The 26,786-nt window shown below is 39.4% G+C and overlaps 1 protein-coding gene across 2 annotated transcripts in view; it reads right to left on the bottom strand.

The window, feature by feature from the left end:
- Window positions 1-26,786, bottom strand: part of DENND6A (DENN domain containing 6A) — a 61,680-nt gene that overhangs the window by 7,044 nt on the left and 27,850 nt on the right. For both annotated transcript variants that reach the window (XM_080799791.1, XM_080799790.1), the window contains 6 exons: window positions 17,308-17,430; window positions 16,703-16,798; window positions 14,040-14,134; window positions 1,040-1,105; window positions 869-933; window positions 210-299 (listed from right to left, as the gene is read on the bottom strand). In XM_080799791.1, the coding sequence (XP_080655917.1) occupies window positions 210-299; window positions 869-933; window positions 1,040-1,105; window positions 14,040-14,134; window positions 16,703-16,798; window positions 17,308-17,430 (535 nt within the window). The remainder of the gene's footprint in view (window positions 1-209; window positions 300-868; window positions 934-1,039; window positions 1,106-14,039; window positions 14,135-16,702; window positions 16,799-17,307; window positions 17,431-26,786) is intronic.

Here is a 26,786-nt window from a genome sequence, read left to right as displayed (position 1 = left end):
GAAAATGAGGGTCAGAGAGAGGAAGTGACTTGCCAAAGTTACACGGTTAATATTAGAATAGAATCCAGGTCTCCTGCAAAGGGCTCTATTTTTAATCACCAAACACGTGAGCAGGCAAAACATACAACTTAAGGTTTTTGTGAATGGGGAAAACACTCATATATCCTTCAACAAATTATTAAATTCAACAAATACCAATGTTAACTTACTAATGGAATGATGAAGCTTTGTGTCAGTTCCAAAAAATAGCGTCGGAGAATAACACTTTGAGCCTCAGAAGGACGTTTCTGTTGTACACCCTTAAAAGAAAAAGCAATGAAAACCTACATTCTGTGTAAAGGAATATAAAACAATGCGTAATTATAGTAGTTCAACTGATACGTAAATACATACTTTTACTTGATTTAAAAAAACCCCAGGACTTCACCTTGAAGTAATTTAACCTGAAGTGCACTGTGCAATATGCTGTGGGAAAAAACCTTACAGCAAAACATCATGTGTTCATCCCACACTTAAAAGTATCAGTTTATAATGAACTCTCTTTATTTCACACTTGCTGTATGAGTATTATTTAGATTTTCCAAAAAATGCTAACTATCTCCTGTTGGATGCTAAGCTATCTCACAGAAGAGCTCATGACTTTTTCACTTTAACTCCCAAGTTTCTTAAAGACTGCCACTAGTTGGTAGCTGCAGCCCTACATTTTAAGCCCATGATTGTTGCCACTTTAGTCTTCTGGTTTTTATGAAGCTTTGATTCAAAAGAAAGACCTCATTTCACAATATCATACATAATGCACATACTGCCTAACTGGATATTGCTTACCTGCATAAGGAAATTTAAATTAATAATATGAGCAAGGAATTACCTTCTGTAATTGTTTTACGATCTCTTCATCTCTACTTAAATATGGCTTATAAGAAGTATAAACTCCTAGGAAGTAAAGAAAATATGGTAAATAGTTATGACCCAACTACCTGCATAAGTATATATTTACAAATTAATAAAAATAATAAAATATAATAATAAAAATCAATACCAGGTTTAGAGTCCAAAGTCTTTAGGTTCTTCAATTTTTTCACTTTAACCTGCTTAGGAATTTCACCTAAAGGAAATATCATAAAGACTTGTATAATTATTCAAGATTTACATGTTATAAAACTGGAATTTTATAAGATTAATAATCCACTGTTTATTTACTTAGTCAGGGATCTTGTAGCTAAAGTTCTCCTCTTTAAAAAAAAAATTACTTACTAGAGAGAGAGAGAAAGAGAGAGCAAATACATGTGGGGGAAGGGGCAGAGGGAGAGAGAGAATCTCCAGCAGGCTTCACGCCCAGCACAGAAGCTCACTGCAAGGCTGGATCTCATGACCTGAAGCAAAATCAAGAGTTGGAAACTTAACCGACTGAACCACCCAGGCGCCCCTGAAGTATTTTTCTTAACATCGAATAATATTTTCCTGGTGCTTTATTCCTGGTACTTTAAAACTGAATAAATGCTGGATTATTATAGCATTACAGAAAAAATGTGTGTAAATTATATAAAATGGGTATTTCATCTTTCATTAATATCTACCATTACTTAAAACTTTCCCATTTTTTCACTTAGCTTGTAATTTAAACTCTGTGCCAAAGCCATGAAATTGAAATCCTATGTGCCAAATATTTATACCCTCGAAGAGTAAATGGAATTACAAGCAACTCATAAGTTTTTTTCCGACACTCCCAAAATTCTGTTTCTGCCCTGTAGAAACTTACACCGCCACCAGGTGGTGACAGTGTGTGTCACAACCACAGACCCGAGCCACAGATGGACAGGCCTCTGGAGCAGGTCAGCTGTGAACAATCTACACAGCACACGCTGTGGTTCTTGTCTGGGGGTCAGAGAGGCTACTGTCTAAACAACCCTCTAATCAGCAGGAAAGTGCCTCAAGAGACACACTTGAAAGTGTCATAAGCACATTAAACTTAAGAGACTTTTTCTTCTCCTTTCTCCATCCTCCTTCTCTCTGCCTAAGAGTAAGAGGACCTAAGAACTGAAAGACAAATCTGGAGATTATCTAATGCAAGGCTCTGGATTGACAACACATTTTTGTTTAAATTGTTTTATACATCTAACTGCTAACTACAGCTATCTCTTGGGGTGGAACAGTAGGAACACAGAGCATTTTCACTTGTAATCTTCTACTGTTAAAAAAATTTTAGGAGCACGTACTGTGGTAAAACAGGTATTTCTGTAAACTCTTTACTTTGAAATAATTTCAATCTTACAGAAAAGCTGCAGGATAATAAAGATGCTACTCTAATTTCATCAACTGCCCCAATACCTTTAGACAGACCCTTCTTAAAGAAGCCACTATCATATACACACAAACTAATATTTTCACCAGTTCAGTAAATATTAGGAAATGCAAGATACTGGAAATAAAAAAATAGAACAACTAGTTCCTGGTAGCAAATAGCTCACAACCTAATGGCAAAGTAAGATAACAGAGATACATGACAAAAAAGAAGGCTACGTGTTGGGATAAAATTATGAACAAGATACTATGGACACAGTGTCTTGGCTAAAGAGGAGTGAAAAAATTTTTGAGGTTTCCTAAAGGAAGTAATATGTCAGCAGTCTTATACAAGAAATAAAAAGTTATCCGGGAGGAAAAACAGCTTTTACACAGAGTTAAGTCCTGAAGCATGAAGAGCATGTTGCCCAAGGAGTTACGCATAATGGTAAGGATAGTAATAGCCACCATTTACTCAATCCTTATCTGTGCCAGTCCTGGTCTACGAATACTGCATGAATGAGTGCATTTAATCTTCACAAAGAAGTAGGTCTTATCGTCCCCACCACACAGAAAAAAAGAACTAAAGCACTAAAAGAACTACTGACCTGGTATGCACCAACACTGGCTCTTTCCTGCCATCATCCACTCTGGTCAATACCCCATTCAGACAGGGCGCTAGTTCTAGAGAACAACTCATCCAAGGACACACAGATAACATGCTTGAACCAGAATATGAAATTAAGGTTGTCTAACTCCTGAACCATCACTTTTATCCACTACGCTACAAAGGCAGGAATGGAGGGTATGTAAGAGGGGCAGGAGATGAAGTTAGAGAGGTATTTAAAGGTCAAATCTAGAGGAACTATAAAGATGTTGGACATCTCAGTGACAGAGATAGAAAGCATGGGCATGGGGACTAGTGGATGGGGAGAGTGAGCTGACAGATCAAATCTGCATTTAAGACACTCACTGACACCAGGTGGTGATGACGTAAGCCACAACCACAGGCCTGAGCCACAGATGGACAGGCCTCCTGAACAGGTCTGCTCGGTTACACAAAGGAGGTTGAGGTGAAAGAGAAAGCCCAGAGGATAAAATAGAAGCATTGTGGAGGAGCGCCTGGGTGGCTCAGTGGGTTAAAGCCTCTGCCTTCAGCTCAGGTCATGATTCCAGGGTCCTGGGATCAGGCCCCACATTGGGCTCTCTGCTCGGCGGGGAGCCTGCTTCCCCCTCTCTCACTGCCTGCCTCTCTGCCTACTTGTGATCTCTGTCTGTGAAATAAATAAATAAAATCTTAAAAAAAAAAAAAGGCAGCATTGTGGAGTACTGCTCCTGGGTAGATACAGAACCTGAAATAAGACAGGTACAGCAAGGAAAGAGAAGAGAGGGAGCTACTGGAGCTCTCTGGAAGAGATAAAACCAAAAGGCTTTGGGGACAGACTGAGAGAACAACAAACTCCAGAAACACTCAGGTTTCCAGAACTTTTTAAGATTTTTATTTACTTATTTTAGAAAGAGAAAGTATGTGTGCACGAGAGCAGGGGAAGGGACACAAGGAAAGATGGGGAGAGAATCTCAAACGGACTCAAATAGACTCCATGATGAGTTCAGATCCTGACTTGGGGCTCAATCTCACAAGCCTGAGAGCATGACCTGAACTGAAACCAAGAGTCGGATGATTAACCAACTGAGCCACCCAGTCCCTCAGAATGTTTTTGATTCATCAGCTCATAGTTTTTACTTTGTCAATGGTAGAATACATTGACAAATTGTGCTGACAAATTCCCATGTACGAATTCTTTTTTTTAAGATTTTATTTACTTATTTGATAGAGAGAGACACAGTGAGAGAGGGAACACAAGCAGGGGGAGTGGACGAGAGAGAAGCAGGCTCTCCATGGAGCAGAGAGCCTGATGTGGGGCTTGATCCCAGGACCCTGAGATCACGACCTGAGCTGAAGACAGACGCCTAAGGACTGAGCCACCCAGGCACCCCTCCCATGTAAATTCTTATGAGAACATCTCTCATCTTGACTCTTGTGGTTGTGCTTTCCAGAGCTCAGAGAAATTCTCACCACAAGATCTGTAAAACTTTTGTCCCCTTAATAAGTACCAAATTAATACCTACTTAACTATACAGATAACTAAATTCAAGTCATTTATCTGCTTCTGACTCCAAGAATCCAAACAGCATGTTTAAAACCACAATGGTTTGAATAAGTCTAAGTATTCCTGCCCTTATTTTCTGTTTCCTTCTGCTCTGAGTCACAAAGGACTTGCAATTATTCTATCCACCTATACTGTTTGTTAACACATTATTTTCTGAAACTCACTGTGCAAAAAAGAACCAAGTTTCAGAGGGGAGAAGAGTTAGGCAGGTTTCATATATTCTTTTTTTTTTTTTAAATTTTATTTATTTATTTGACACAGAGAGAGAGAGAGAGATCACAAGTAGGCGGAGAGGCAGGCAGAGAGATAGGAGGAAGCAGGCTCCCTGCTGAGCAGAGAGCCCGATGTGGGGCTCGATCCCAAGACCCTGGGATCACGACCTGAGCCGAAGGCAGAGGCTTTAACCCACTGAGCCACCCAGGCGCCCCAGGTTTCATATATTCTTCTAATCAATAAGTTCTGGGTATAATGAAGACAGGTTACAACCACATCTGTCTTTTTAAAAAGGGAAAAACCAAAAATAAACCCGCTGTGGTAATCTTCACTTACACAATTCTCCTCTGACTCACTGGCTCTCTTCAGGTGTAAGATGTATACTGATCTCTAACCTTAGCCATCATCATTCTTATACTGTAGTATGTGATAGATATAAAGAAAATTAGTCATGAAGATACACTGCCTATTACAAAAAAATTTTAATGAGTATTTGTCAGATGGCTTTGGGATACAAAAACAAGTGTCTGCAATGAACCCAGCTGTCTACAAAGAACCCAAAACTTATTCAGGGGTGCCTGGGTGGCTCAGTCAGCTGAGCATCTGCCTTCAGCTCAGGTCATGGTCCCAGGGTCCTGGGATTGAGCCCCGAATCAGGCTCTCTGTTGGGTTTGGAACTTGCTTCTCCCCCCCTGCTGCTTTCCCGCTGTTGCTTTCCCTGCTTGTACTCTATTCCTCTCTTTATTTATTTATAAATAAATAAAATCTTAAAAAAATACTTATTCAATGTCTGTTATGTACAATGTATATTAGAGAGGGTTTAACATTACTAAATTAATAGTCATCACTATTGCACCTCTGTATATAGGCATTAGAATCTTCCACATTTAGGCCAAATATTTTACCTTTAGTGAAATCACCAAACCCAATTTCTGGTCAGAAATTATCAGTTTATAATTTGATCCAGTATACACTAATAGAATTGCTTTGAGGAATATTTGTTAAGTACTATCATCTTAACATTAAATTTCTCTTTTTAATAGAATTTGGGTGAAGTAAAACTAGGTATAATCCAGAAGAAAGAATCCCTTTATATCAGCAGGAATGATCCCTCTACAGGGTTAAAACTACATGTATGTTTCTGGTAAAGTTATGAATCTCAGTTTTGCTGTGCCTTCCCCACCAGTCCTGTAGAAGATACTTTTTCTGTAGTTTTACTGACCCTCTCAGATAGTCTTGAACTCTAAGAAGACAGAATTCTAAGAAGGACTGTTGTGTTTCACAACTTGTGCAGCAAATGCAGTGGTCCTGGTCTTGAGATCAATAGGCAGAAAAATGCCACAAGATATATACACAACACTCATAAATTAAAAGATAAATGGATTTTCATGAATATGAAACCAAAAGCAGAGGCAATAAAAGAAAATAAAGAAAAGCTGGACTTTATCAAAACTTAAAACTTTTACACTGGGAAGGGTATGTGCTATGGTGAGTGCTGTGACATGTGTAAAGCCTGATGATTCACAGACCAGTACCCCTGGGGCAAATAATACATTATATGTTAATAAAAATAATTTAAATGAAAAAAAAATTAAAACTTTTGTGCATCAAAGGACACTATCAATGAGAGAATGACAAGACAACTCACAGAATGGGAGAAAATATTTACAAAGCACTTATCTGGTAAGGGATTGGTACCCAGAATATATAAAGAACTCTCACAACTCAACAATAACAAAACAACCTGATTAAAAAAGGACTTGGAAAGATAATTCTCCAAAGAAGTTATTCAGATGGCCAATAAACACATGAAAAGAAGCTCAACATTACTAATCATTAGGGAAATGTAAATCAAAACCACAGTTAAGATACCAACTCACACCCATTAGAAGGGCTACCATCAAAAAAACACCGAAAAATAACAAGTGTTAGCAAGGATGTAGAGAAACTGATACCCTTGTGCACTGTTGGTGTGAATGGAAAATAAAAACAGTATGGCAGTTTCTCAAAAAATTAAACACAGATAGCTATATGGTCCAGCAATCCCACTTCTGTGGATTCATACTCAAAAGAAGTGAAAGCAGGGACTCAAAGAAGTATCTGTACATCCGTGTTCACAGAAGTATTATTTGCAATAGCTCAAAGGTGGAAGCAACCCAAGTGTCCATTGACAGATAAATAGATAAATAAAATGTGGTACATGCACACAATGGAATATTACTAAATCTTAAAAAGGAAAAAAATTGACACATTACAAGATGAATGAACCCTGAGGACGTTATGCTAAGTGAAATAAGCCAGCCACAAAGGGACAAATAAAGCAGAATTCCACTTACATGAAATACCTGAGTAGTCAAATTCATATTGACAGAAAGTAGACACGTAGTTGCTAAGGCCTGGGGTGGGGTGAGTGGAGAAAGAAGTGGATGAGAAGTTATTGTTTAATGGGTAAGGAGTTTCAATTTTGCAAGATGAAAAGAGCACTGTGAGTAGATGGTGGTGATTATAGTGCAACAATGTGAATGCACTTAATGCCACTTAAAAAATGGCTGAGTGGAGTGCCTGGGTGGCTCAGTTGTTAAGTGTCTGCCTTTGGCTCAGGTCATGATCCTGAGGTCCTGGGATCAAGCCCCCTGTCCGGCTCCCTGCTGGGTGGGAAGCCTGCTTCTCCCTCTCCCACTCCCCCTGCTTGTGTTCCCTCTCTCGCTGTGTCTCTCTCTGTCAAATAAATAAAATCTTTTTTAAAAAATGGCTGAGAAGGTAAATTTCTTCATGTTATGTGCATTTTACTGCAATTTTTAAAAAAGATTTTATTTATTTGTCAGAAGGAGAGAGCAAGCACAAGCAAGGGGAGCAGCAGGGAGAGGGAGAAGCAGACTCCCCGTTGTGCAGGGAGCTGGATGTGGGACTCAATCCCAGGGCCCTGGGATCATGACCTGAGCCAAAGGCAGCCACTTAATTGACTGAGCCACCCAGGCATCCCATTGCAATTTAAAAAAAAAGGGGGGGAGGATGAAATGCTTCTGATTCTTCTGCATGGGATAACATAAATGAACCTTGAAAACAGTGAGATAGGCCAAATAACAAAAGGCAAATATTACACGATTCCACTTATACAAAATATGTAGAAGAGTCAACTTTATAGAAACAGAAATTAGAATAAAAGTTACCAGGGACTGGGGGATGCAATAACTAGGGAGCTATTGTTTAATGGGTTTTGGATTTGGGTGAACGACATCCAAATCCTTCTGCTTGGGATGATGAAGTTCTGGAACTGGACAGTGATGAGGGTTGCACCTTGTGAATGTATCTAATGCTACTGTGTTATTTTAAAAAAAATTTTATTTAAAATTCAATTTAATTAACATATAGTGTATTATTAGTTTCAGTGGTAGAATTTAGTGATTCATCAGTTGCATAGGACACCCGGTGCTTATTACATCAAGTGCCCTCCTTAATGCCCATCACCCAGTTATCCCATCTCCCCACCCACCTCCTAGGTGAACTAAATCCAAATCCTTCTGTTTGGGATGATGAAGTTCTGTAAGTGGATAGTGGTGAGGGTTGCTTATTATGAATATACTTAATGCCACTATATTGTTTTTAAGTGAATTAAATACTTAATACTAGTAAAAATGGTAAATTTCAGGTTATGTATATTTTACCACAATAAAAACAACTTTTAAGGTACGTAAGGGAAAATATCATAAACACACTAAACTTAATGAAATTTTGCACTTCTGTTAAGAATTGTGCTCAGGGACGCCTGGGTGGCTCAGTTGTTAAGCATCTGCCTTCGGCTCAGGTCATGATCCCAGGGTCCTGGGATCGAGTCCCGCATAGGGCTCCCTGCTCAGTGGGAAGCCTGCTTTTCTCTCACTCCTGCTGGTTGTGTTCCCTCTCTCACTGTGCCTCTGTCTGTCAAATAAATAACTAAATACATAAAACCTTTAAAAAAAAAGAACTGTGCTCCTATAAGACCTGCCAGTCCCAGAAACAGTCAGACACTAAAGTCTTGCCCCAAATCATCAAACTACTGCTGGTGCCTTTGTTCATAACATATTTTTTCCATTAACTGAACAAGGACCAAACTGAGCACACTGACAACCTCTAGCATTCACTCCTCAGTGACCACTAAGAATCTATAAAGCATAATGCTTCCATATACCACCACTGCTTTCCTGTAGAAAAAACGATACCTGGTGAAGTGGTCCAAATTATCTGGTGATGGAAATAATCAGAGACAACACAGCAGCTGATCTCTAAAGCTGGCTGCTGAAAATAAGGTCTAATAATTCCATATCTGCCCTCATCCCCACTTTGAAAAAGCAATTCAAGAATTGTCCCCTCCATTCCCTTGGTCCTAGGCCTTCTTTTTAAATGGTAACTTCAGGGGCGCCTGGGTGGCTCGGTGGATTAAGGCCTCTGCCTTCGGCTCAGGTCATGGTCTCAGGGTCCTGGGATCAAGCCCTGCATCGGGCTCTCTGCTCAGCGGGGAGCCTGCTTCCCCCTCTCTCTCCCTGCCTGCCTCTCTGACTAGTTGCAATCTCTGTCTATCAAATAAATAAATAAAATCTTAAAAAAAAAATAAATGGTAACTTCACTTGCCTGAAGACACAGACACTTCTCAGAGTAACAAGAATATTAGCTAGCAAGTCATCATAAGAAAAGAAACCAGACTGATATCCCTCATAGACAGGGATGGGAAAATGCTCAACAAAAATAAGTGCAAATCAAATCCAGCAACATATAAAAAGGATTCTATACCATGACCAAATGGGATTTATCCAAGGAATATAAGGTTGGTTTAACATCCAAAATGCAATTAATATGCTATATTGGACAAAAACCACACGACAATCTCCATAGATACAGAAAAAGCATTTCACAAAATTCAACACCAATTCATGATAATCCTTCTCAACAAACTAGAAACAGAAAGGCACTTCCTCAATCTAATGAAGGACATCTATGAAAAACCTTTACCTAACGTCATAATTAGACTTGTATACTGAAAACTACAGGGGCACCTGGGTGGCTCAGTTGGTTAGGTGTCTGCCTTTGGCTCACGTCACGATCCCAGGTCCTGGGACAGAGCCCCACATCAGGCTTCCTACTCGGTGAGGAGCCAGCTTCTCCATCTCCCTCTGCTGGGACCCCTGCTTGTGCTCTCTCATTCTCTCTCTCAAATAAAAAACAAACAAAAGAAACCTTTAAAAAGAAAACTACAAACATTGCCAAGAAAAATTAAAGAAGACCTAAACAACAGAAGACATCTCAAGTTCCCAGATCAGAAAACACCAAAAACAAAATCCCGCAAATTTACTGCATATTAACACAATCCCTATCAAAATCCCTGCTAGCTGTCTGCAGAAATTAACAAAGTGATCCTAAAATTTGTATGGAAATGCAAAACACCAAGGATAACCAAAACAGTTTTGGAAAAGAAGAACATTATTAAAAGACTTCCACTTCCTGATTTCAAATCTTACTATAAAACTACAGTAACCAAGACACTGCATTAGTGTTGCTTTTCCACAGAGGTACCAATGAAATCCAATAGAAAAAAAGATAGTCTTCAACAAAAGTGCTAAGGCAACTGAAGAGCAACATTCAAAAAAGATTATTTTGGACCCTTAAGCCACAAAAAAACAACTAATGTGGTTCATAGACCTAAATGTGGGTGCTAACATAATAAATCAAACTCTCAGAAGGAAACACAGGAGAAAATCTTTGTGACCCTGCATTGGGCAATGAGTTCTTAGATATACTATCAAAAGGCTAATCTATAAAAGAAAAAAAGAACTGATAAACTAGACTTAAAATTAAACATATTTTAGTAGATACCCAAGCTGAGGGGTTAGAGATGGAGGAAATGGATGAAAATGGTCAAAAGGCACAAACTTCTAGCTATAAGATAAATTAAGTACTGGCGATGTGATGCAGATACATAATGACAACACGATGACTATAGACTAAAGTTAACATTGCTGTATAGGATTATATTTGAAAACTGCTAAGAGAGTAATTCCTGAACGTTCTCATCACAAGGAAACAACACTATTTTCCTTTTTTTTTTGGTATCTGTACAAGGTGACAGATATTAGCTGAACTTATTGTGGCAATCATTTCATAATATATGTAAGTCATTATGCTGTACATCCTAAACTGACCACAGTGTTGTCTATCAAGTATATCTCAATCAGACTGGGGAGAAGAAACACTTTTGCACTTCAAAAGAAACCATTAAGAAAACAAAAGAGAAAAAAATATTGTGAGAAAATATTTGTGAATCACATGTCTAAAAACAGACTTGTATCCAAAATACATAAAGATCTCTTACAACTAAATATTAAGATAAGAAACCTAACTAAAAATTGGCAAAAGATTTCAGTCAACGTTTCATCCAAGAAGATATATGAACAACTAACAAATAGATGAAAAGATGCTCAACATCATTTGCCCTAGTAAATACTAGGACAAGGCAAATGAAAACCACTATCTCAAACCTACTGAATGGCAATAATGAAAAACACAGACAGTAGCAAATGCCAGTGGCAGAGATGTGAAGAAACAGGAACCCTTATGGGCTGCTGGTGAGAATGTAAAATTAGGGGCGCCTGGTTGGCACAGTCAGAAGAGTGTGCAGCTCTTGATCTTGGGCTTTGGGTTCAAATGCCAACCTAGGTGTAGAGAATATTTTTTTTTTTAAGATTTTACTTATTTATTTGACAGACAGAGATCACAAGTAGGCAGAGAGGCAGGCAGAGAGAGAGGAGGAAGCAGGCCCCCTGCTGAGCAGAGAGCCCAATGTGGGGCTCGATCCCAGGACCCTGGGATCATGACCTGAGCCGAAGGCAGAGGCTTTCACAATATTCTCTACACCCAGGCGCCCAGGTGTAGAGAATATTGTGTTAAGTGAAATAACCCAGTCAGAGAAGGATACCATATGATTTCATTCATATGTGGAATTTAAGAAACAAAACAAATGAGCATGGGTGGGAAAAAAAATAGAAAGGCAAACCAAGAAACAGACTCTTAACTATAGAGAACAAACTGATGGTTACCAGAGGAGAGGTGGGGGAGGTGGGCAATGGGTGAAACAGGTGGTGGGGATGAAGGAGGGCTTGTGATGAGCACCAGGTGATGTATGGACGTGCTGAATCACTATACTGTATACCTGGAACTAATATTACACTGTAGCTTAACTAACTGCAATTTAAATAAAAACTTAAAAGCAAACAAATAAATAAACTTTAACAAAATTTTTTTAAACGTAAAAATGGTGGACCACTTTGGAAAACAGTTTGACAGTTTCTTATAAAGTTAAACACACTACTTTACCAATGATTTTATGCAGAAGTTCCTCTACTTAAAGCTGCAACAGAGCCTTTTCCATTAGAAAAAGATAATAAAGAGTAGTCAACTATATCACAATTAATCAGTCTAGATTAATAGGACAAAACCATAAAAATAAATGTCAATACTAAATTAAGATTTTTTTTTTTTTAAAGATTTTATTTATTTATTTGACAGACAGAGATCACAAGTAGGCAGAGAGGCAGGCAGAGAGAGAAGGGGAAGCAGGCTTCCCGCTGAGCAGAGAGCCCGATGTGGGGCTCGATCCCAGGACCCTGAGATCACGACCCGAGCCGAAGGCAGAGGCTCAACCCACTGAGCCACCCAGGCGCCCCCTAAATTAAGATTTTAAAAACTTTTTCCTATCTTCTCATAGCTAAAACTCCGGTGACTGCTGTGTTCTAAATTATCATTTTTTTTTTAAAGATTTTATTTATTTATTTGACAGAGGGAGAGACAGAGAGCACAAGCAGGCAGAGAGGCAGGCAGAGGGAGAGAGAGAAGCAGGCTCCCCGCCGAGCAAGGAGCCCGATGCGGGGCTCGATCCCAGGACCCTGAGACCATGACCTGAGCCGAAGGCAGCGGCCCAACCCACTGAGCCACCCAGGCGCCCCCTAAATTATCATTAAATCAGAGAGGACACCAGTGAAATGGCAGGTGACTATGACATTTACAGAATGTCATGAGCCAGACAAAGAATGTGAGGCTTAAAGAGGATGTTCTGCCTAAGAAGACACAGATCTGACAGCCAAGGTGAAGCTATTTGCTCTTTCCTCCATTTCTTAAGGTTTCTAAGGATTTCAGCATAAGATTGAGTCTAAATAATGTTCATAAATAATATGACTTCGATTGTTATTGCTTGGGGTGCCTCAGTGACTCACTTGGTTGAACGTCAGCCTTCTGCTCTGGAGTCCCAGAATCGGGAGTCCGCTTCTCCCTCTGTCCCTCAACCTGCTCGTGCTCTCTTTCTCTCGCTCTCTCTCTCAGTCTCAAATAAATAAATAAAATCTTTAAAAATACAAAATAAAAAAATAAATTGTTACTGCTTGAGTCTAACATATCTATCTAGATTTATGTATATACCAGAAGGGATGTCTCATAAATTATTAAATAATATTTGAAATATACCTGTATATACCAAAATAAGTCTTTAGAAGTAACACATCATTAGGTTACTTAATATTTCCAGTATCTCAAGTCTCACTAATTCAGTAGAAAATTCAGGAATGTCCAGTGAGGAATGTCAGAGATACCATTAAATTGTCATCTAAGTTAACAAAACTTCAACCTCCGAATTAATTTACTCATTTAAATCATTTATTAAATAGTTACTATGAGTGGGGTGCCTGGGTGGCTCAGTGGGTTAAAGCCTCTGCCTTCGGCTCAGGTCATGATCCCAAGGTCCTGAGATCTCTGCTCAGCAGGGAGACTGCTTCCCCTCCTTCTCTCTCTGCCTGCCTCTCTGCCTGCTTGTGATCTCTGTCTGTCAAATAAATAAATAAAAATCTTAAAAAAAAATAGTTACTATGAGCAAAATAGCTCAAGGAAGTAACAGCTCAAGGAAAGCACAACCTCTGACCACTTCCTTAATCAATACCACTACCACAGAAATGTATACTTTTTTTGAGACCTAGCAGAGAATTTCGTGCCAAATTGAATAATTCTAGCTTCTACAAGGTTTTATTCAAGCAGTGTTGGAAATCCCTGTTTAATTGGGCTTATCTGTATACAAAAAGTTGCTCAAATTTTTGAGGTTTTATTGTGTTAATTCATTCCATTTTTACAACACTAGAAGTACATTTTTTGATAGGAGGACATGATGGGTTACATATATAAGAATCTGTATATTTTAGTGGGAAGTTAGACTCTTCTCCAAAGACCCTTATTCAGATTGCCTCCAAAAAGGTTACCATCAACATAATTAAAAAGTAATCAAGAGATGAAAACAAAGTGGAAGAAATGAACCTGCTCCGCCAAATAACATACTAAAAACAAAACACTGAATTTATACTTTACCTGCAGGTTTAAGGTCTCCTATTCGAATAATGTGTGGCCAGTGCTGGAGTGTTTTCGCAAAAAAAGGGTTGGTTACTCCTAATATGACAGAAGGCCTACATAAAAACAAAACAGAAAAAAAGTGAGGAAAAAGACAAATGTTCCAGTGAAGAACAGTTTATAATTTCTTTAGATTGAACAACAGATTTTTTCCTTCACTCAATGCATTCTGTAACAACTATGTGCCAGGCACCATGTTTAGCACTAGGCAAGTACAGGTGAAAAGACATGGTCTTTTTAAAAGCATACAGAAAGAAAGGCATACATACCCGATTACAATGCCAAAATCAGGAAAGAGAGAAGGTGGTATAAAACATACGACAATTACCAAGGAGAAACTTGGTAATTGAAGACAGCTGAAGACAGCTTCACCAGTGGTGCCCGGATGGCTCAGCTGGTTAAGCATCAGACTCTTGCTTTCAGCTCAGGTCATGATATTGGGTTACTGAGACTAAGCCCCGTGCGTAGGACTCAGCACTCAGCAGGGAGTCTGCTTGAAGATTCCCTCTCCCTCTGCCCCTCCCTGCCATGCCTGTGCGCATATGCTCTCTCTCTTCCTAGAACAAATAAATCTCTAAAAACAAAACAAAACAAAAAAACAAAGCTTCACCAAAGAGATGATATTTGCACAAAGATATGGAAGATGAATACAAGTCCTTCCCCAAGTGGATAAGGGAGGTAAAAGTAGTCCAGAACAAATAGTACGAGCAAAGCAATGAAGTGGGATCATGGTATGCTCGAAGAACTACAAAGAGCTCAGCATTCCCACAGCATAAAAGGAGAAGGATTAAGAGTCAGAAATGAAAGCTGGGCAGGTGCTGGCCGAATTATTAAGTACCAAGTTAATATGCTACAAAGTTTATTAAGTGCCAAGTTAATATGTTAAGAAGTTTAAGAATCTTGTAGGCAAATGGAAGGTACTAGAGAACCAAATAGAAGGATGTCACATGAATAAAAATGTAGGACGATCACTCTAGGGGAAATTTGGAAGATGCCCTACAAGGTGGGGAAGGGGTTTGGGAGAAGACAACAGCAGATATGACAAAGACTGGAAACAGTAAGACTGGGAAGAGACTTTTAGAAAGCAAGTAACAAATGTTATTATGAGAGAGATTTTATGGTGTTGAATTGACAGAATTTGGTAAAACTTGATGTGGGACATGTAAGAAGGAGAAATTTATGACAATTTAGATTTTTGATAACTAAGTAAAAAGTAGTACCATTCATAGGTTTAGGGAAGAAAACAAGGAAACAGAAAGAATTCAGTTTATATACATTTAGTTTCAAGTGCAATTAAGATGTCAAAAAAAACCCAAACCAAAACAGAACAATAAAACCCTGGACATAAAGGTCTACAACTTGCAAAGATTTGGGCTAGGCAGATAAATTTCAGTCATCAGTATATGGGTCTTAACAGAGGCTATGGGTACAGATAAGATTGCTCAGAAAGAGAGGCACCTGGGTGGCTCAGTTGTTAAGCATCTGCCTTTGGCTCAAGTCATGATTCCAGGGTCCTGGGCTCCCTGCCCCCGCATGGAGCTCCCTGCTTGGCAGGAGGCCTGCTTCTCCCTCTTACACTCCCCCTGCTTGTGTTCCCTCTCTCACTGTCTGTCAAATAAATAAACAAAATCTTTAAAAAAAAAAAAAAGGACTGCTCAGAAAGAATTATCAATCTGAAATCAGATCCCAGAACACAGGACTGGAGAACACCAACATTTAAGGTGCTGGCAGACAGACCTCTTGCACAGGAGACTGAGATATAGCACCAGAAAGCCAGGTGAGAGTGGCATCAAGGATTAAAATGCTTTCAAGCTTGGACACCTGGGTGATTCAGTCAGTTAAACGTCTGCCTTTGGCTCAGGTCATGATCCTGGGATCCTCGGATCGAGTCCTGCACTGGGCTCCCTGCTCAAGGAGGAGCCTGCTTCTCCTCCTGCCCCTTCCCCGACTCGTGGGCTCGCTCTCTCTCTCTCAAAAGTAAATAAAATATTTTAAAAAATGCTTTCAAGATCAACAGCTTAAATGTTATAAGAAAGGGAAGGTAGAAGAAATAGGGCAATAATGTGCCCATGGAGTCGGGCAGGGAGAGGGTCTTGATGGCTCTGGCCAAGAATGACTTCACTGGAAGTGGAGAAATCAACCTGCAATGGACTGAGAAGCAACCAGAAAACCAAGAAGTAGAGACAGTAAATGGAGATTTGTTGTTGTTATTTTAGAAATTTAGCTGTTAAAAGAAAGTGAGCAATAGAGCAAGAGCTAAAAGGGAAAGGGTAAGATAATTTTTTCCCCTTTGACATACTGGGAAGAATTTTCATGTTTCCATGCCAATTCAATGAAGAGGAAGAAAGTAAAGGAAGTTACAGGTCAACAAGAGATAACTGATGCTCTAAGAGGCCCTGAGTAAGGCAAGAAAACAGATGGCTATTAATGACAATACAGCTTCCACTAATAAATAAAACCATTCAAAGAAAACAAGATTGACAATTGAAATGGACAAGTATTATAAGCAGCTCTTCAAACCTTCTTTTATAAAATCAAGATGCCAATAAGTTCAAGATTTAATTTTACATAATTTGGTTATACAGGTTAATACTTGGTCAATAGTAGCTGTTTTGTTTACTCACGGGGCTTGAGTACGAGTAGTATATTCTTTGAATTCACTGTCATGAATAGTGAAATAAGGTCGGAAGTCACTGAAGTACTTTAATGGAGAAATACAGCTGTGGAGCAAGAAGAACATTTAAAACAAAGGACACAAAATTAAAGGCCCTACTCAACAACTATAAAACATCAATACACACAGTATCCCCATAATGGGATTATTAATTTCTTTATTTCAATAAACAGTAAACTCATTTTAGGAAACCAGAAAGACAAATGGAAATGCATAATAACATGGAGTGATGGGCTGAAAGAACACTGGACATGGGGCAGAAGATGCGGAGAAATTCTGGCACTCCAATATCCTAGTTATATGTCTTTGACTAGACACTGACCATTCATGCAACTAATACTTGTCAGGTGCCAGCTTTGTCTAAGTGAATGAATGTTTGTTGCTCAGAAAAACCAAAACATGGTTCCAGCCCTCATGGAACTTGAATTAATTTTCTTATCCATGAAACGGTACTATAATGAGCACAGCTTTATTACAAGGAAGGGGGTTGTGTGCAAATATATCACAGATGGAAAAATGCTGCAACTACCACTGTCAGGAACCCAATATACTCACTTAACAAGTGCCAGTACAGTCTCTGACGACTCCGATGGTGACGGTGCCATGACCACGAGGGGCTCCCCCAACAGGACCAGCTCCCAAAGCATCTGACTATGAAGGAAAACCGGGCAGAAACACCTGAAAGGTATTTTATACAGTAGAAGTGTTATTTATCCAACTCTGTTGTTTTCAGTTCTTAGATGATCATTCTAAAAACTTCATACTTATATAAATTCTTCCACCTATTCGTACCCCGTTGTGACAAATTCTTTAGACTATGCTGATGCGTAAGACCTTTTTACACATATAAAAACATACCAATTTGACTCATTCCAATTTTTGGAAAATTAAATGCAATATACTGACATACGAAATGGCTAACAGATAATAAAAACATGTAGAATAATTATTAAATTGTACCATATGGTAGGCCCATCTCATCAATACTGCTTCCTTACATCTGAATTTTTTTTTTAAGATTTCTTTATTTATTTGAGAGAGAGAGTGAGTGAGAGAGAGAGTACAAGCAGGGAGGAGAGGAAAAAGCAGGCTCCCCCCTGAGCGGACCCAAGCTGAAGACAGACGCATAACGACTGAGCCACGCAGGCGCCCCTACATTTGAATTTCTACTCTAAATATTTTAGAGAAAACAAGAAAAATTAATTTTCCAAAGGATGTTTACTGGATTACTTAATTTAAAAGCTATTGCTTGGGGCACCTGCATGGCTCTGTTGGTTAAGCGTCTGCCTTCAGCTCAGGTCATGATCGTCCTGGGATTGAGCCCCAGGTCGAGCTCCCTGCTCACCGGGAGGCCTGCTTCTCCCTCTCCCACTCTCCCTGCTTGTGTTCCCTTTCTCGCTCTCTGTCAAATAATAAAATCTTAAAAAAAAATAAATAAAAGCTAACGTTTTGGGGGAGCCTGGATAGCTCAATAGGTTAAGTGTCTGACTTCAGCTCAGGTCATGATCTCAGGGTCCTGGGATCAAGCCCCACATCAGGCTCCCTGCTTAGCAGGGAGTCTGCTTCTCTCTCTGCTGCTTCCCCTGCACATGCTCTCTCTCTCTCTCTTTCAAATAAATAAATAAAATCTTTTAAAAATTAGTAAATAAAAGCTAATGCTTTCAATATTAAAAAATGATGAAAACAAATCACAAGGGGAGAGCTAATGCCAAATAGATGATTTCCTGGGTAAATCCTTCCCTTACAGAATGCTCCATATTTTTATAATAGCCCTGGAATTAGGTGGAAGCCTATTAGGACACAAGTCTGGTACATTACTTAGACTCCGACATTTGGTATACTTATTTAGTAATTTCCTCCTGTTAGGGTAACGATTTGTCCTAGTAGATTAGAGAATATCTACTTATAAAAACCATAATCTTCATATTTGAAAACATATACACACACAAGAAAGAGAAAGGAAGGAAGAAAGGAAGGGAGGAAGAACATGTGAGTTAAAAAATATAAAACAGATTTGTGAAATGGAAATTAGGGAAAGTTAATTTTAACTATTCAAAGGCAAGAAAACAAATGTGAAGGAAGTGCAAGAAAAAAACAAAAACAAAACAATAAACAGTTCAAGGATAAGGCAAAGGAGCTCTTCTTCCTTTCTTTCCTAAACAAGTGAATCGTAACGCAGACATGGTGCATGGTAGGCATCTCTGCCAGGAGGGAAAGAAGACATGCTGGCTCAGAGGGGGGTGTGAGGACCTTTGTGAGACATCCACATGGAGGAGGTGGCTTCCTGGGGGGTTGTTGGAATGTGGTGAAGATGTACATGTGTGGAGGTGATCTGGTCTGGGGTGACAGAGGGCAAGAAGTTATGAGAGGCCTGGAGGGGCAGCCTGGTGTGAAGTGTCAGAACCAGAGTGTATTGAAGTTGTCCATGCTGGGACATAAGAGCAGGGGAAATAGGGTGTTTACATGGAGAGGTGGCCTGGAAAGAGGCGTAGGAGCACAGCAGGGTATGGAGGGCATTCCTGTGGGGTTTCTCTAGCATTGGGAGCCAGATCACAAGCAAAGTAAGGATGGCACCCATATGGAGAGGAGGCCTAATGTAAAATAGAGAAGCCTAAATGGCATGGGTGGGTAACCACATGGGGGTCAATCTAGCATGGAGCAGAGCCTGAGAAGGTAAGGAAGGTATCCATGAAGAAGGGCAGCTGAGTACGGAGTGTCAAAGCCCAAAAGGGGTAAGAAAATTATTTGCACAGAGGAGAGAGTTTAAGCAGAGATGAGAAACTGGTTACTAATAGGGACTGATCAAATAAATTAATTAATTAAGGATAATAGGAGGTAGTCCCTCAGAAAGGGAAAAGAAATACAAATATAGAAAGGGAGAAAACTAGAATGAACCCTGTCTTATAGGACTGGAATTGGGAGTAGTAGTATGACTTTATGCTTTTTAATATATATGGATTTGGAAATAAATACATATGCAAAAATGTGTATGTATTATATATGAGTATGTATGTATGCATCCCTTTACAAATATGTATATACTTCCTAGCTCTGTCCACTGAGAGGGCCTAAAATCAATGATATCCCAATAGCACTGAGCACAAGTAATACCTAGACCTTGGCTTCTGAATCTTATTCTCCACTTTAAATAAATAAATAAAGCCAAGGCTCTTTGGAGAAATGGGTGATTCCAGGTTCCAGGGCCAGGGAAGGAAACACACAAGATAATCTTCGAATCAAGAGAACTGAAAACATATGTCCATACAAATGTTCATAGTAGCATTACACATAATAGCTAAAAAGTAAAAACTGTCTGAATGTCCTTCAGTGGATTAATGGATAAACAAAATGTATATCCACACAACGGAACATCATAAAATGAAGTAATGATTCATGCTACTGCATGTATAAACCATGAAAATGATATGTTAAGTGAAAGAAAGTAGACACAAAAAGCCACATAATTTGTGATTCTATTTATATGGAATGGCCAGAATAGGAAATCTATGGAGACAGAAGGTAGATTAGTGATTCCCAGGGGCTGGGGAGGAAGGAAGAAATGGGGACTAACTGCCACTAGGAATAGGGTTACTTTTTGAAGTGATCAAATATTTTAAAGATTTTATTTACTTATTTGACAGACAGAGACCACAAGTAGGCAGAGAAGCAGGCAGAGAGAGAGGAGGAAGCAGGCTCCCTACTGAGCAGAGAGCCCGATGCAGGGCTCGATCCCAGGACCCTGGGATCATGACCTGAGCTGAAGGCAGAAGCCTTAACCCACTGAGCTACCCAGGCGCCCCGAAGTGATCAAATATTTTAGAACTAGAGAGTAGTGAAGCACAACTTTCTGAATATAGTAAAAACCACTGAACTGTATACTTTGAAAGAGTGAATATTATGGTATGTAAATTATGTATCAATTTTTAAAATTAAACACGAAAAGATAAACTTGGAACATCTTTTCTTTTTTAAAGATTTTATTTACTTATGTGTCAGAGAGAGAGAACACAAGCAGAGGGAGAAGCAGGTTCCCCACTGAGCATGGAGCCCAATGCAGGGTTCTATCCCAGGACCCTGGGATCATGACCTAAGCCGAAGGCAGATGCTTAACCAACTGAGTTACCCAGGTGTCCCAAGCCTGGAACTCCTTATACACAAAAGCAAGTAAGTATTTAAAGAATGACAAGAATATATTTAAAAAAAAAATAGAGGCCAACTTGAAGTGAGACAAGTCTCACTGGCCAAACTGGGGACAACTGAAATAGCAAATGAGAATAATGGACTTTAATAACCTGTTGAATAAAACAGGAAACCAACAGTCCATACAGATATACACAGCATGATGTTTTAAAATATTTCCACAAATTCTTTGACACTTTCTTTAAAACATGGAACCTAATTCTCCCCTCCTTAGCTGTGAACTAGATTAATGGCTTACATGTAATGAACAGAATAAGGACAGTATGCAAGTTTGAAGGTTAGGTCATAAAAGACATGGTGGCTTCAGCCTTCTCTCGGATCACCTCTGAAAACTGTGAGAACATTCAAGCTGCCCTATGGACAGGTCCACATGGCTAGAAATGAGGCCTCCTGTTAACAACCACAAGGAACTGTGACCTCCAGTCAGCAGCCAGGTAAGTAAGCATTTTTGGGGAACAGATCCTCCAGCCTCAGTCAAGACCCTCATGCCCCCCTTGTCCAACTGACTAAAACCCTGCCTGATATCTTGACTGCAGCTTCGTAAGAGATCTAGAGCTAGAACCATCTAGCTAAGCCGTTCCTAGATTCCTAACCCTCAGAAATTGTATGAAGTAATATTTGTTCTTTTAAGCCTCAGAGTATTGGGGTAATTTATTACATAGCAATAAATAACTCATATACATAGTTTCAAAGTGCCTCCCAACAAAATAGTTAATCACAAAAGGAAAACAAGTAGTTTATCATTGAGAAGCTTGGAGAACACCACAAAGTGAACATCATCAGTAACAAGGCAAACTAAGTCCCTGCCAAAGACACAGAGCTCGCATTTAATCTCAAGTAAATCCCAAACAAACCTAAACTGAGGGACTTCCTGCAAAGTAACTGTCCTGTAATCCACAAGAACCTCAGGTGTGTCAAAGGAAGACTGAGGAGCTATTCCAGACTGAAGGAGAGAGACTGAAGAAGCATGACAAGTAAATGCAACAGATAATTCTGAACTAGACAGTATTGTGACAACTGGTAACATCTGAATTAAACGGTATTAATTTATCAACATTAATTTCCCAATTCTGATGACTGCATTGTGTCTTTATTTGTAGGAGATAGACACTAAAGTATTCAGAGATGATGAGACAACAGGTCTCCAACTGACTATCAAGTGGTACGAGGAAGTAGTTTTCTGAACTATACTACTACTTTTCTGTAAATTAGTGACTGTTTCAAATTTATATGTATATATACACATATGTATATATAACTACATATACTGTGCACATATACACTTACATATACATTTACATAAAATTTTGAAACAATCACAAATTTATAGAAAAGTGGTAAGTGTGTGTGTGTTTAAGTATATATTTAATAGTGGCGTGCCTGTAAGGCATTAAAGCTGCAAATTACTTTTTCTCCCAAGTATTGTGATATATAATCAGTAAGGGCATAAACAGACACCCGGTAGAGTTACAAGATAGAGCATTCTCTGAAACCCCTGTATTACTTTAGAAATACCTATTACAAAAATTATTATTATTGGGGAGGTAAGTATTAAATATTCAAGAAAGAAACCCTGTCTCCAGCTCTAAATTTAATAAATATAGGTGGGAGGCATCTAATTAACTGTAGTATAAAATTACTAAAATGAGGGTCAATAGGGAAATTACAGGGTATTTTTTAGCACTACTTTCAGGTCCCCATTCTGGAGTGCTATGCTTTATGCTAAGCTCCATTGCCTCCCTCAAGAGTCATCCCCTAGAAAAAATCAGAAACTTACTCCAAATAAATAAACAGATGAATAAATAGATACATATATAAATAGACAAGTAAATAACTAGATAAATAACTAGGCAAGCAAATAACTAGATAAACTTTTTTCCAGAAAGACATAGCATGTTGTTATAATCTTAAAAGCTAAAAGAAACTAACACGTATCAATGATATCAGACACATTTTATATAGTAATAGACTTTTACAGCCTTTGAAACACAAAACACCCCTAGCTGTTAACTACTCTGCCAGTGGTGTAGAAAGCCAAGATGGCTTCGTTCTCAAGATGGGGGCAAGGAGGAACATGACAACACATAACTGATATGCCTCTTGCATCAGTATGAGGAACCAACAGCAAGTATCATCAGGTAAAATGTCCTTGACTCTAGGCAAGATAATGTGTTTCTTTCAACAGAGAACTGCCCCTCAGTTCTAAGCCCAACTTAAAAACTGAATGAGAAGACTATGTGATCAAGAGAGCTGACACCAAAGTCAGGGTCCATGGACTAGTGGTAGCTGAATGAGACTTGACCTGGTACAAGGAGGGAGATGAGTGCCTACACTGAACTGCATTTCTTTTTTTTTTTTTTTTTTTAAGATCTTTTATTTGTTTATTTGACAGAGAGAGAAATCACAAGTAGGCAGAGAGGCAGGCAGAGAGGGGGAGAAGCAGGCTCCCTGCTGAGCAAGGAGCCTAGTGTGGGACTCGATCCCAGGACTGTGGGATCGCGACGTGAGCCGAAGGTAGATGCTTAATCAACCGAGCCACCCAGGTGTCCCTGAACTGCATTTCTGCCACTCAGCTTCACAAATCTTTCCAGGTCTCAGTCCTTTGCTCTCAAGCTCACTCTTGGTATGAAAATATCACCTTCAATATAAGTGATAAACATTTAAACTTTTATTCACATGAATAAATGTACAATGTAAGCTCTCCACACACAAAATGATGAGTCCTGTCACTAACCTGAGTGTCAGACACTAAATATTTGGCACAGCGCTATCTGTGTGAGCCTATTATTGTTCAACTTTCAATTTTCTCACCTCCTGAGCAATAAGAATAAAAAAAAAAAAAACCTCACTTGTTCTACTTTTTTAAAGATTTTACTTATTTATTTATTTGAGAGAAAGAGTGCATGTGAGAGTGACGGGGAGGGGCAGAGGGAAAAGGAGAGAGAGAATCTCAGGCAGACTCCCTGCTGAGCTTGGAGCTGGACACTGGGCTCAATCACACGACCCTGACTAAGAGCATGATCTAAGTGGGAGCCATCCAGGTGCCCCCAAGTTGTCCTACTTTAAAAACAAGAACATGTCATTTAGGGGCACCTGGCTAACTCAGTTGTTCAGTGTCTGCCTTCAGCTCAGGTCATGATCCCAGATCCTGGGATCAAGCCCTGTATTGGGCAAGGGGAGAGGCGGGGGGGGGGGGTCCCCACTCAGCAGGAGGCCTGCTTTTCTCTCTCACTCTCCCTGTTTGTGTTCCCTCTCTCGCTGTCTCTTTCTCTATCAAATAAACAAATAGGGGCACCTGGGTAGCTCAGTGGGTTAAAGCCTCTGCCTTCGGCTCAGGTCATGATCCCAGGGTTCTGGGATCGAGTCCCGCATCAGGCTTTCTGCTCAGCAGGGAGCCTGGTCCCCCTCACTCTCTGCCTACTTGTGATCTCTGTCTGTCAAATAAATAAATAAATAAAAATCTTAAAAAATAAATAAATAAACAAAATCTTAACAACAACAACAAAAGAACATGTCATTCATAATCAGGAGAAAAGACACATGCTAATAAAAAGTGTTAGTGGTAGGAATAATCAATTACCACAAAAGCAAAGATAACTGATAATAAACTGAAATGCATTAAGATTTGCACCCAGCAGTTCAAAAGAAAACATGTCTAGTAATCAAATTCTATACTAACTCATGCCAATTCTTTAATTCCTTAAAATGAACAAAGTGTCAAAAGTATAAATAGTAGGGGCGCCTGGGTGGCTCGGACGGTTAAAGGGACTGACTCTTGGTTTCGGCTCAGGTCATGATTTCAGGGTCCTGAGACTGAGCCCTATGTGGGGCTCTGCAACACTCGTGGAGCTGGCTTAAGATTCCCTCTCCCTTTGCCCCCTCCCACCCACTTGCATGCAGGCGGTCTCCCTCTCTCTCCAAAAAAAAAAAAAAAAAAAAGTATAAATAGTATGCATCCTTCTTAGTATATTTTTCCTGTGATAACTATTCATTTACTTAGGGGACACTCCCCCTTTTCATTCTAAGAATGCTACAACATCTAATTTTAAAAGGATGTCAATTTGTTTTTAAGTAAGATTTATAACTTACATACAGTAAAATTCACACTTAACAAAGATTTAGAACACGTCCATCACTCCAAAATTTCCCTCTTCTCTTTGTAGTTGATTCCCCACCCCCACCCCCAGGCAACCACTGATCTGATGTCTGCCCCTTTTCCAGAATATCATATAAATGCAATCATTCAGTAGGCAGCTCTTTAAGATCTGGCTCCTTTCACTAAGCATAATGCTTCTGAGTCATCTATGTTGCAGATTGTATCAACAGTGCACTTTTTTTTTAGTTGCTAAGTAGTGTTCCATGCACATGCATGAATCACAATTTGTTTATCCATTTACCAGTTTATGAACATTTGCTATGTTTCCAGTTTTAGGCTGGCATGAATAGAGCTGCTATAAACATTTGCATACAGGTCTTTGTGTGGATATGTGCTTTCTATTTATTGGGGTAAATTCCTAAAAGTGGGATTACTGGGTTGCTCTAAAGCCAAGTATATAAAACAAATCAAGCATACAAAATGAATCACTCTTTGAAGCAATATTCCATGCAGTTTAAAGGTCACATACACAAAGTTCTACACACACAAAAATCAAACCAAAAATCCCATTCTAAGTCTTTTGCATGACTCCTGATTGCTTGTATTACTATTTAATAACTGCTTGGCAACAGCAGTGGTTTCTCAGCCTGGGATGCACGTCAGAACCACCTAGGAGCCAGGACTTGCATACCAGTCCTAAGATTTCTATTCAGCTGTTCTGGGTAAGGCACAGGCACTGGTATGTTTTCCTTTTCTTTTTTCAGTGCCAGATTCACTCTCCCTTTTTTTATTTTGCATTTTGAAAAGTTTCAAACATACAGAAAAATAGACAATTGTGTAAGAACCACCATTTTTATATCATCTAGAGTTAACAATGTTTTATCACTTTTACTTCATTAATTTTTTTCTTAGTGAAGTATTTTAAGAGTCTTAGTTTCTACCAACTGAGTTAGTTGGGCACTTCTTACTGAAGTATTTAATTTAATTTTATTATTATTTTTTTAAAGATTTTTTTAATTTGAGAGACAGAGAGAGTGAAGGAGAGAGCAGGAGCAGAGGAGGGGAGGAGAGGCGGAAGGAGGCTCCCGACTGAGCAGGGAGCCTCGTGCAGGACTCGATCCCAGGACTTCAGGAGCACTACCTGAGCAAAAGGCAGACGCTTCACTGACTGAGCCACCCAGGTGCCCATTACTGAAGTATTTAATTTATTTATTTATTTATTTATTTATTTATTTGAGAGAGAGAGAGAGAGAGAGCATGAGAAGGGGGAGAGTCATGGGGTGCCTGGGTGGCTCAGTGGGTTAAAGCCTCTGCCTTCGGCTTGGGTCATGATCCCAGGGTCCTGGGATCGAGCCCCGCATCAGGCTCTCTGCTCTGCGGAGAGCCTGCTTCCTCTCTCTCTCTCTGCCTGTCTCTCTGCCTGCTTGTGATCTCTGTCTGCTCCGCGGAGAACCTGCTTCCTCTCTCTCTCTCTGCCTACTTGTGATCTCTGTCTGTCAAATAAATAAATAAATAAATACATAAATAAATAAGAAGAGGGAGGGTCAGAGGGAGAAGCAGACTTCCTGCCAAGTAGGCCCGATGTGGGACTCGATCCCGGGACTCCAGGATCATGACCTGAGCTGAAGGCAGTCACTTAACCAACTGAGGCACCCAGGTGCCCTACCAAAGTATTTTAAAATAAAATACAAACCTCATGACATTTCATCTCAAAGTACTTAAAAATGCATCTCTAAAA

This window comes from Martes martes, assembly GCF_963455335.1.
Source record: "Martes martes genome assembly, chromosome: 1".
Lineage (NCBI taxonomy): Eukaryota > Metazoa > Chordata > Mammalia > Carnivora > Mustelidae > Martes > Martes martes.
This window is presented reverse-complemented; position numbering and strand designations above follow the sequence as displayed.